General features: G+C 49.2%; 1 protein-coding gene across 3 annotated transcripts in view; it reads left to right on the forward strand.

Annotated features, from left to right (window-relative positions):
• The first annotated feature begins 4,435 nt into the window (after positions 1-4,435).
• ABCB10 (ATP binding cassette subfamily B member 10) overlaps positions 4,436-12,318 on the forward strand; it is a 34,248-nt gene continuing 26,365 nt past the window's right edge. Inside the window, exon 1 of one of the 3 annotated variants that reach the window (XM_049645063.1) lies at positions 4,436-5,156. In XM_049645063.1, the coding sequence (XP_049501020.1) occupies positions 4,640-5,156 (517 nt within the window). In that variant the 5' untranslated portion in view covers positions 4,436-4,639. The remainder of the gene's footprint in view (positions 5,157-12,318) is intronic. The other 2 variants (XM_049645064.1, XM_049645062.1) reach the window with 2 other exon arrangements.

Consider the following 12,318-nt stretch of genomic DNA (forward strand, 5'->3'; position numbering starts at 1 on the left):
GCAGGGGAGGGGCAGAGAGAGAGGAGACACAGAATACAAAGCTGGCTCCAGGCTCTGACCTGTCAGCACAGAGCCTGATTCAGGACTCAAACCCACAGACCGTGAGATCATGACCTGAGCCAAAGCTGGATGCTTATGCGACTGAGCCACCCAGGTGGCATATTTTTTAATAGACATTGGAAAATCCAAAAAGACACATACCCTAATACCCTGGCCATTCACTTCTCCATAGAGAAAACCACTGTTCCTTGTGTATCCTTGCAAAGATACTCTGTTAATATATGAGTGTGTGTGTGAGTATATATATTTTTATTTTTTACTCAAATAGAGCATACTATACATGCAGCTCTGCACCTTGTTTTTTTCATTGTATGTCTTACGGTATGATTCCAAATTGGCACGTGTAGAGTTGCCTCATCCTTTCTAAAGATTGCATGGCCTTCCACTGCCTGAAGGTACCCCAATTTATTTAACTGATGCCTAATGCTAGACTATAGTTTCCAGGCTTTTTAAAAAAAAATTTTTTAATGTTTATTTTTTTGAGAGAGAGAGAGGGAGAAAATAGGGGAGAGGGAAAGAGAGAGAGGGAGACACAGAATCTGAAGCAGGCTCCAGGCTCTGAGCTGTCAACACAGAGCCCGATGTGGGGCTTGAACCCATGAGCTATAAGATCACGACCTGAGTTGAAGTCGGAAGCTTAACCCATTGAGCCACCCAGGCGCCCCCCCCTTCTTTAAATTACTTTTCCAGTCTTTTTCTATTATAAACAATACTGCAATGAATCTTTGTATAAATTTATCATTCCATACATGTGAGAATGTATATAGAATTTAAATTCCTAGAAGTGACACACCCATTGGAATGGCTAAAATCCCAAACAGTGATAACACCAAATTCTGGCAAGGATGTGGAGGAACAGAAGCTCTCATTCATTGCTGGTGGGGATGTGAAACAATGCAGCCACTTTGGAAGACAGTTTGGCAGTTTCTTACAACACTGAACGTACAATCCAGCGATCTCTCTCCTTTGTGTTTACCAAGAAGAGGTAAAAACTTTTGTTCGTATAAAAACCTGCATGTGGATGTTTATAGCATCTTTCTTCATAATTGCCAAAACTTGGAAGGAACCAAGACTTCCTTCTGTAGGTAACTGGATAAACTTCAGTACAGACGAGGGATTATTATTCAGGGCTGGAAAGAAATAAGCTATCAAGCCATGGAATGACATGGAAGAAACTCAAAGGCCATTACTAACTGAAAGGAGCCAATCTGAAAGGCTACATACTGTACATAGGACATTCTGGAAAAAGGCAAAACTATGAAGACAGTAAAAAAGATCAGTGGTTCCTGGGGCGAGGGGGAAGGAGGGATGGATAGGCAAAGCAGAGGATTTTTAGGCAGTGAAACAATTCTGTATGATGTTGTAATGGTGCGTACGTGTCCTTATACATTCATCCAAATGTACAACACCAAGAGTGAACCCTAATGTTAACTATGGACATCCATCAGTGGACTCTGGTGAGGGTGTTGTTAGTGGGGGGGTGGGGGGAGGCTGTGCTTGTGTCAAGGCACGGGGCAGGTGGGAAATTCTGTATCTTCCTTTCAATTTTGTTGTGAACCTAAAACTGCTCTGAAAAATAGTCTATTGTTAAAAATCCTGGAAGTGACATTGTGCAATCAAAGGATATATGTATTTTCATTGTTAATAGATACAGCAAGTGCTTTCGTGGAGCAATTGACATTTTTCACCAACATGTGGACACCTCACCCTCATCAAGGCAATGCAGTAAAACTTTTTGATCTTTATTCAAATGATTGAGGAGAATCATGGTATCTGCTTGTCATTTTAGTTTTCATGTCTTCTATTATAAATCAGATAGGGACACCTGGGTGGCTGAGTTGGTTAAGCGTCCAACTCTTGGGTTTCAGCTCAGGTCACAATCTCAGGGTTGATGAGTTCGAGCCCTTTGTCGGCTCTGGGCTGACAGCTCAGAGTCTGGAGCCTGCTTCGGATTCTGTGTCTCCCTCTCTCTCTGCCCCTCCCCTGCTCGTGCGCTCTCTCTCTCTCAAAAATAAATATTTTTTAAAAATTGATACCCTACTCCTACCTCAATATGGCTTCATCTTACTTTAATTTACTATATCTGCGACCACTCTGTTTCCAAATAAGGTCACATTCTGAGATACCAGGAGTTAGGATTTCAACATATCTTTTTTGGAGGAACACAATTCAACCCATAACAACCTTCCTCTAGAGTCTTTGGGGAGGGGGTGAGAGAGAACGTAAAAGCGAAAGATGCCGAAACCTTCTGCTTACACTGCATTCAGCCTGCCTGAGTCATATTGCTGAGATAGTTACAGCCTCAGCCTTCACTCTAAGCACACAATGCAGATGAGTTACCAAAAACTTCAATCTGGACTTCAGAGGAATTTACAAAACACTTCTGCCCCATGTAGATTGCACCCCTTCCTGGTTCATGCTTGAGGGAACTGTAGGCTCATCTTTCACCATTGCCTCGCCACTCCGGTCCTTGACTGGATAACCTGCAAGCTTGAATTAAGAGAAAAAGAAATGTACAAAGAAAGGTCAAATGACAGCCCCACCTCCATCCTTACCAGATCAGAGACCTCACACCAGGAAGATTTTTGTTTGCTTCTTGTGCTGCCCATGGGGCGGGGCAGGGCAGGGGTCCTGCTGTCCACATGAGCTCCCTATTCGCCCTTTGAGAGGTACAGGAACCCACAGGTGGAACTGTTCTCGAAGTAATTCCACTGCTCTCAAGTTTCCGTCAAAAGACGTCCTTTTTGAATTCAACACCTGTTACCCACTAAACCTATTAAGAGTCTATTCATGGAAGGCCAGATTTTACTGCTTGGTTCAACCACACCTCTACGAAGAGCCCTTTCTGTCTGTCATTGGTCAGGATTTGGACTTTCGTTTGTTGTCTCAGGATTAATGCACAGGCTTTTCTTGCTTTTCTATGGTGTTTTATACTATACGCTGCATCCTAGAATTTAGACACCGATGAGAGGCTACCCTAAGTCATGGTTAACTTGGGTGGGGATTCCATGCTCCCCTGGGTCTAAGAGGTTGGAATTTAGAGGAAGGCATGCTTCCTGCTCACTTCCTGCTCATCAGGGCATTTGAAGCACTATTTAATTCCACACCACCTTTCTATGATCAGTACTTCCTCTCAAAAGTCCTACACTCCTTACCTACCCGGGCCCCAAGTAGGGTGAGGTAAGTGAGGCACTCTCCTGGGGGTGAAACTTAAAGGGGCCTAAAAAGTGTCCGTAATCAAGATAAATAACACTTTCATGCAAAAATAGAATAATTGGCAAAGTAGGCCAGCTGCTAACTGCCTAATTTTGTGAATAAGGTTTTTTAGGGGTGGGATTAACGTGGGAGGAGAGAGGCAGGATTGTGCAAATGCAGAAATGCATTTGAAATTTTGATACATTGCTCATGATGGATTTTTTTGCATTAATTTTGATTTTAAAAAATATTGCATTAAAATATTTATCTTGATTATGGGGGTTTAGGGTTTTTTTTCTCGAATCCATACATTTTGCGATTGAAGCACGTGTCTCTCACTAGCCTTACCCTCGTATCGGCTTTGTAAAATTACGAGTCAACAAAAACTCAATCCACCTTCTTCAGCCACGCCTCATACGTGTTAGAGAATCAGGCTGGTCCCATCCCTAATCCCCCAGCGTACAGATGCCTGCACCTTGAAGTCTCCTTGCGTCCCGGTGGGTTTTAAGATCCTCTCCTCTGGCTTTCCTTGCACGTGCATTAAAATACTACATTGCATTTAGATTGGTCTTCTGCACTCTCAGCAGCCGGGGTGTCTCGACCATGTGTTTTTGCACTGCGGCTCAGGTTAGGAAATGATCTCTTCCTTTCCTCAAAGTTACCCAATTTCACGGCTCGCCAACCACCTCCTCCAACCACGACGCCTTCCATAACCGCGCTGACCCGCAGCGGTGTCCTCTCCAGCAACGTTCTGCGTCTCAGTCCGTGCTCGGCCCTGGGACGTAGGGTGACAGGACCGGCCCCAGCCAGGGTCGCCGGGGCCGCGGACCCTCCCCGAGCCCAGACCAGCTCGCTGTCGGGCCGCCGCATCCCTTCACCGGTCATCGTGTGATCCGGTCTGCGCGCTCCGCGGAGTCGTCCGGCGTGAGAAAGGGCTCGCAGGCTTTTACGGGAAGGGACTGAGAAGCGCGAAAAAGCTCCCCGCACGATAGTGCGCAGGCGCAGCAGCGCCCGACGCTTTCTTCAGCCCGGTCTTTGACGCCGCCGGCTCCGCGCCCCGCGCTCGGCAGCCCGGTGGGGGGCGCTGCTCCCGAGGCGGGAGGGGGCTCCTTGGAGGGGGTGTGGTGCGGCGCCCGGGTCGCCGCCCTCGGGGGCGGGGACCCGTGCGGGCGGAGGGCCGCGGCTAGGACGGGCATGGGGCGGGCGCGACCCGGGGCGTGCGCGGGGGCCGGGGGCCCGAGGAGAAGGGTGACGGCGGGTGACAACGGGCGGGGCTGCGGGCGGCGCCGCGTTCACGCCCTCTGCTCGGCCGGGCCGGGAGGGTCCTCGGCCTCTGTGCGCACCGGGCCGGGCAGGCTGAGGCGCACGGGGCGGACGCGGCGCCATGCACGGCCCCCCTGCTTGGCCGCTGCGGCTGCTCGTGTGGCGAAGCCCGGCCGCCAGAACGTGGGCCCCGGGCGCCCGTGTCCCGGGGCCCCGGCCGCAGTTGACGGGCCTTTGGCCGGCGCGGCCTTGGGGCGCGAGGCCGCGGCTCCTCGGGGATGCCGGAGCCGCGCGAGGCCCGCGCCGCTGGACTAGCGGCTACCCGAACGGGGGTCCCCGCGGCCCCGGGGGCGGAGCAGGCCTCGCGCGGCTCCTGGGGCTGTGGGCGCGGCCCCCCGGCGCCTGCAGGTGCTGGGGGCTCGCCGGGCCCGGCGCTGCGCGGCTCCCGCGCGCCGGGCTCCCGGGCGGCCCAGCAGTGGCCGCCCGGGTCGGGGACGAGGCCAGGCAGCGCGGGCCGGCTTTGCCTGCGGCCGCGGCGACTCCCAGAGACGACTCGCGAATGCGCTCCGCGGCGGCCAGGCGTTCGGATGCCCGGAAACTTCTGGGGCTGGCGTATCCGGAGCGCGGGAGGCTGGCAGGTAGGGCTTTTTCTCCGTCCGTTCTCTTCCCAACGCTGGTCAGCACCCCTTACAAAGCGCGTGGTCCCGCGACCGCCGAGAGGGGACACCGCGGGGGCTGCAGAGAGACCCTGGGACACTTGTAACACTGGCTGTAGGGACGGGCTGGCCTCTTACCTGGGGATCTCCACCAAGAAGGGCTGGGTGGAGCGCTCACCTCCCGGTAGCACTGTCGAGCGTTCAGGTTGGCCGAGTTGTGTTTTATGTTTCTCAGCTTGACACATGATACGAGTGGAGCAGTATTTCATTATTGGAAACTTTGGGTCTGTTCTGCTTTGGCATTTGCCAGTATTCTCAGAATGGGCCGCGTCCCCCGCCCTCTTCATTGTGAAATTTATTCTAGCCAAAAATATACCTATTTTGTATTATACACTGATAGTACTTAAAAACATTTTTTGCCTTAGACAAGTTTATTAAACAGCATTTTTTTTTTTTTTTTTTTTTTGCTATGTGAAGTAAAACAATCTAAGCCTTTCAGATTTGTCTCATGTGCTTTTTGCCTCCCTCAATGGTAAGCAGGAAGTTACTAGCTCTTCAAAAAAAAATCAAACACTGCCTACCATCAGTGATCTGTAAACTCCAGAAACTTTGAGCAAACTATAGACCAAACCCCAACTAAATCATAATTGAGTAATTTTTTAAAGAAATAAAAGTGAATGTTTTTAAATGTGTATTTTTTTGAGAGAGAGAGCGTGAGCCGGGGGAGGGACAGAGAGGGGGGCAGAAGATCTGAAGCAGGCTTCTTGCTGTCTGCACAGAGCCTGACTTGGGGCTGAACCCACTAATCGAGGGATCACGACCTGAGCCAAAGGCAGGCACTCAGCCGACTGAGCCACCCAGGCGCCCCAAAATGAATGTTTCAGAACAATTTTCTATAGCTCCTCGTTTTTCACCATAATTCGGGAAATGTTGGCCTTTTAAGATTTAAAAGTTTCTGAGATTTCCCTAAATCTTCATTTCTTTAATAAATATTTATTGAGCCCCCTCAGTGTCTGGTGGGCCATGGGGTTGCGTGGGTGAGCAGAAAGAAACACAGTTCCTGTTCCTCCTAGGGCTTTCAGCTTAGTGGGGAAGAAACATAAATGAAATAATCATATGACTGGAGAGAAAACTGCAACCGTGATGAGGGCTTGGGATCGAGGCCTGTGAGGTTGTCAGATGCAGCCCTTGAAACAGTGAGAATCCCACACACTTTGCCGCAAATGCACTGCTTTAGAAAAGATTTTCCAAGAGAGTCATTTGCAATGTAGGGCAGGTTGGTGCTACGGAGGAGGGCAGCTAGGGAGAGAATGTTTCTCTTCTTACTGTTGAAGCTTAGGGGAATTCTTGGTATCACGGAGGTAGACAGAATTTATGTCATGGCTCAGTTGATTGTATGTAGATTTTGATGGAAATAAAGATCTTTTATTCTATTAAAAGAACATTTTGAGGGGCGCCTGGGTGGCTCAGTTGGTTAAGCGGCCGACTTCGGCTCAGGTCATGATCTCGCGGTCCGTGAGTTCAAGCCCCACGTCAGGCTCTGTGCTGACGGCTCAGAGTCTGGAGCCTGTTTCAGATTCTCTGTCTCCCTCTCTCTGACCCTCCCCTGTTCATGCTCTGTCTCTCTCTGTCTCAAAAATAAATAAACGTTAAAAAAAATTTTTTTTTTTAAAAAAGAACATTTTGAGACTGGAAGATCCCACTGGACTGTGAGCTGCTTGAGAATGGCGCTGGGTCTAATTCTGTCTAGTTCTTAGCATGTGTGCTGCCTAGAGCAGGGGCTCCGAGTGCCTGAGGTAGAAGAATAAATAATGGTACAACCAGGCCCAGATTGAGGCCCAAATGTAGAGACCCTGAACCCTACAGGGTGTGTCTGCCATTCCCATATGCAACTCAAAGTGCCAGGAAAACCAGGGTTTTTTTAAGTTTATTTATTTATTAAGAGAGAGAGAGAGAGAGCGTGCGAGTGAGTGGGGGAAGGGCAGAGAGCGAGGGAGAGAGAGAAGCCCCAGCAGGCTCCACGCTGTCAGCACAGAGCCCCACGTGGGGCTCGATCTCGCAAACCGTGAGACGACCTGTGCCGGAACCAGGAGTTGGACACGTAACCGGCTGAGCCACCCGGGTGCCCAGTTTTGTTTTCTTTCTGAGATATGAGGCGCTGAGAAGGTTTTTTAGGTGTCAGGCTTTGCTGGTGCCCACGTGGGCTCGGCACCATGGGTAGCCTCGCCCCGCATCTCGCGTGCCCATCATCCCTGTACCTTCTTACTCTGTTCCCACATGTCCCACCACGCTGGTATGTGGAGAAGTAAAGCAAGGGCTGCACCGCCTTTTATTATAAGAAGAGCTGGTTTGATCTGCCTCGCTGAATAATTGTGAACATTTAATCCGAGAAAGGCTGAGGTTGGTTCACTAATTCTTTTCAAGAGATAATCAGCACGTGTTGTACCTTATAAGGAAATCTGATGGAAAACCCTTACTAGGACATACGGTTTCCTCAAAAGCCATTGTGTATGATATATTGAAGCCAATCTGGATGTTGGCATTTGTGGGATTAAAAGGAAGTGGGGTGTCCTGTCGTCATTAATTTGTAACTTATCATCATAAGGGCAGCCTCAGATGTTGGCACAGCTCTTCGAAATGCTACAGATAAAAAGCTGTGTGCGTGTGTGCGCGCGCATGTGTGTGTTATAATCAAGAGACCAAAAAAAAAAAAAAAAAAACCCCGAGCTGCAGAGAAGGAATTCCAGTGTTAACATGCTGGTTTTTAGGAACACAAACGCAAACGTCCTTTTTTAACAATTCAGCCGTACATCTGATTAACGACATTTTCCTCTGTCTTCAGCAATTTGCTGAGTATGCTACCTGAAGTGCGTGACCGGGAAAGTTGGATCTTAAGTAACTTGTGTCAGAAACTGTAACATCAGGGTCTGCCATTGGAACTGTTTCCAGATGTGTGTGTGCAGAGAGTGGTCGTAGCGTCACCCACCCCCCCCCCCCCCCCAGGTCTTCTAGAGGCACTGCAGCCCCTCACCCGCCCCTGTGCCCCCTCCCCTGCTACCCACTTGCTAGAGGAATCCGCAGCCCTTCTTCCTACAGCTGTGGCCCACAGCGGTGCTCTCCGGTCTCACTGATAACTCTTCCTCTTATCCCCTTGGCCAGAAGGAGTCTTCAGAGATACAGGAGCTCACTGAGGAGCCCCCAGTGGACTGCTGGGATAAGAAGTCATTTGTCAGAGCCCCTTGCTGCACCTGGCAGATAGAGGGGGGCGGTGGAGGACTCTGACCATCCCATTGAGTTAGGGGCAGGGAGCACTGCGTGAGCTGATCTCAGCCGTGAGGTGTGTGGGCCGTTGGGGTCCTGTGGGGTCGTGACCACAGTGCCAACCTGGAGGTGCACACAGAGACACCTTGCCAGGCAGGTTCCCGGTTACACTGTGCAAGATACACCACACCCCTCCACCCACACCGTTCAGTTGAGGCCTCTGTGGAGGACCTGGGAGGGTGCCTCTCACTTAAAATACTGATAAGGGCTGTGTGCTTTGAGATTAGGGCCATTCTGAGAACCCCATGCCCACCGGGAGCTTTTGCTGAATGTATAAGTTATATTTTATGAAGTGACCAAAAACAATGAAGTGATAAAGCCAGTGAATACGGTAAACAAGGAGCGGATGAGCCGTGCTGAGAGCGACTATTCCCTGAAGTCCTCAGTCAGGACAGAGGCTCTGACAAGGACAGTACTAACTGGCACATGAGGCTGTACCTTTGAAATGGGGACTGCTCCAGAAAGCGGGGGATGTTTGTTTGCTCTGGAGACACCATATATCAGAGAACGCCTTAACGTTCTGTAGCTGTGCTATGAAACGTGTTAGCATTGATTTAAGTGGAAAGTGCATACCAGATTTTAAAAGAACTTGGTATGAAGAAAAAAAAAAAAGTGAAATATCATTGTAGGGTTCGCTATTATTTTTATGTAGATTACGTGTTGTTGAATAACTTGGATATATTAGATCAAGTGTGTTGTTAAAATTAATCTTACCCACTCCCTTTTACTCTTTTAATGTAGCGATTAGAAGATTTAAAATGACATAGGTGGCTCAGTCGGTTAAGCGTCCGACTTCAGCTCAGGTCGTGATCTCGCGGTCCACGGGTTCGAGCCCCACGTCGGGCTTTGTGCTGACAGCTCGGAGCCTGGAGCACCTGCTTCGGATTCTGGGTCTCCCTCTCTCTCTGCCCCTCCCCCACTGGTGCTCTGTCTCTGTCTCTCTGTCTCTCTCTCTCAAAAATAAATAAACAAAAAATAAAATAAAATTACATAGGTGGCCGTCATGTCCACTGAGCAGAGAGTACTGGAGGCAAAGGCAGCCCCCCCCCCCCATTGCAAATATGACCCAGATGCCTCAGTCTTCAGCGCGTGCTGACAGTCTGGAAGGTCTTTGTTCTGCATGAACCTAAGAAGTTTCCTAAATGCTCTGCTTCCTGCTAGTCTGCCAGCCCCTCGCGTCTTCACTTCCTTCCCTATCCAGTTTAGATGCCAGGCTTCTTCACCTCACCCTCGAACCTGGAGTATCTTCTACTCCTTTGTTCCCCATGGTACCCACCTTGCATCCACGGAAATGTCTCCCAGATGCCTGAAAACTCAACATGTCCAAAATCCAAAGTTGCCTTCCTCCCCCAAACTGCCTTTTCTGCTGCCACTTCTCTCAGAGAGTGGGCTGCTGTGTGAACCCCTTTGCCAAAGCCAGAGACATTCTTGACTCCTTGTGATGAGGACAACGGAAGTGATATCTACTATGTATTGTTTGCTAGATATCGGGCACCGTACCAGATGCTTTACATGTATGTACTGAATTTTCTCCTTGTGGTATCTCTATGAAAGAGGTATTATTTTTATTGCCATTTTACAGATGAAGAAACTGAGGCACAGAGAGGTTGAGTGACTCACTGAAGGTCCAACAGCTAGATGGCAGAGCTAGGTCTCAGTTTAGAACCTACCCGCCTAACACGCTTCCCAAATCCGGTCAATTCTCGGGTCCTCTGGAGCCTCGTTCCTAAAAACATCTCCAGTCCTTGTCACCTTCCTTGTCCCCTCTGTCCCCACCCTAGTTCCCCCAGTCCCCCTTGCCTGAAACCCTGGAACACCACGCCCTAAGCAGTCTCCGTCTGCGGTCATGCTGGCCTCCAGTTCTCTCCTTTCACTCTGCAGCCAGAGCGGGACATTTAAAATGCAAAGCTGCCTGTAGCACTCGCCAGCCTAAAGCCCTCTGACAGCCTGCCATACTGCAAATTCCCTGTTCCACTTCATAATCTGGAGCCCCCCACCTCTCCACTTTATTTCTCAGGGCTGCTTTTGTGTCACGAGGTCCCTATTCCAGCTCTGTCCTGCAGCCCTTCTGCTGCTTCCTGGCCTGCCCCAACCCCAGGCTCATGCCGATTTCTCTGCTTGGAATGTAGGAAGAAGAGGAAGGCTTTGTGTCAGAACAGGGTTCTGTACTATATGAACTGGGTGACCTTGGGCAAGCGCCCTCACCTCTTTGCTGGAGTTGCCTCTAAAATAATGAGGATAAGAGGGGCGCTGGGAAGATTCAAGGAGATAATGCCTATCAGAGGCTTCAGATCGTGGTGGGGGCTCATTTTTGTGCTTCGTCTTTAGTCCTGGAACGACACTGGGGATAGCTGTACCGGCCTGATGGTCAGATGCGTCACTAAAAGATTGGTTCTATGTCCAGCAGCTGGGGGTCATGCTGTACAGCTTCTTCCACCCACCCCAAAACCTCTGTGCTTTCATGAGTAAACTCTGCATTTTAGGATTTCTTCCCTCCTCCCTTTGAAGAATATTTCTTGCACTTTTTGGATGCCGTGGTTCAGTAGAACGAGGATAATAGGAAGATACCTGAAGAAATCTGTCAAGAAATACATAACAGTTGCTGGGTCCCATCAGGCAAGAGGCTTAACCATGGAAAGCAGTTGAAGAATTTCAGAAGGGTTGCAGTGTCCTTGGCATGTTGGGTTTAGGGAGGAATCTGGAACAATAGTTCTGGTTCAAATCTAAATTATTCACTAATGTCAAAGACAGTGGTATGTAGGGAAGACGTCCATTAAAAAGAATCCATCTAACTGAAAGCTGAAAAAATCTTTTATTTTACTTTTGTCTACGTTCATTTACTTTTGTCTATTTTATTTTACTTTTGTGTCCTGCATTGTAGGAGAAGGACACAAATGGCAATAAAACAGGCTGATAATCTTTTTTTTTTTTTTAATTAAAAGGAAAAAGGGGATATCCTGGAATGAGTTTGGATTCAACTAAATTCTTTCCTCTTCGTAATCGTTATTATGACTGTGTCAGAACTCGGGTTCAGAATCTAAATCATGGGGCATTTCATTCACGAACTCCAGATCCTGATTTGGAATCATCCATTTGAATGAAAAGACGGGAGGAGGGAGGGGGAAATGGACCCGTCTGGCACGTCACATGCATTGCACCCGTGGAGGCGTTTGCCAGAGCGAAAGAGCAGACTGGAGAGACTAGCTAGCTACTGATGACAGATGAAACAGAAAGGCCTCTCGGGTTAATCCCTCGTTCCTCAGGACGCCTCTCTCTGGAGACCACCAGCTCCCTGAGGTTGTGCTGGGCGGAATCCCGAGTAAACGTTCTCTGTGCCTGGTGGGCTTTCAGTCCCTCTGGGCTCTTGTCGTCAGGAGCGTGGCATTTTGAAACAAGACCCCAGGTCTTGCATCAAAATGAAACAGCCCTTGACCAGGTTCACATTATTCAGTTAAACTGTGGTTGTGCGGTAGGAAGCCAGACACAGGAACTTTCTGGTTCTGTGCAAGGAATCATTTCCACGTGGACTTTCCGAGGCGCCAGATATTCCGTTCCTAGTTAGGCTCACTGAGGCGCTTCGGCATGATAGACTTTTGTGCCTTCTTTGCCCCAGTTCAGTTTATTTGTTTATTCATCCAGCAGATGTTTATTGAACTTCTCCTGTGTCTCTGTCCCCTAGGCGGTGGGGGGATAGCAGTGAACGAAACAGACAAAAATCTTTTAGGTCCTAGTGGAGAGTAGACAGTAAACAAGTGACACTTTTCGTTTAGAATGCCAGAAGGTGGCAAGTGCTAGGAGAAGAAGGAAGGGGGAGTGATGCAGG

Source organism: Panthera uncia, chromosome D2 (genome assembly GCF_023721935.1).
Source record: "Panthera uncia isolate 11264 chromosome D2, Puncia_PCG_1.0, whole genome shotgun sequence".
In the NCBI taxonomy this organism is placed as follows: Eukaryota; Metazoa; Chordata; class Mammalia; order Carnivora; family Felidae; genus Panthera; species Panthera uncia.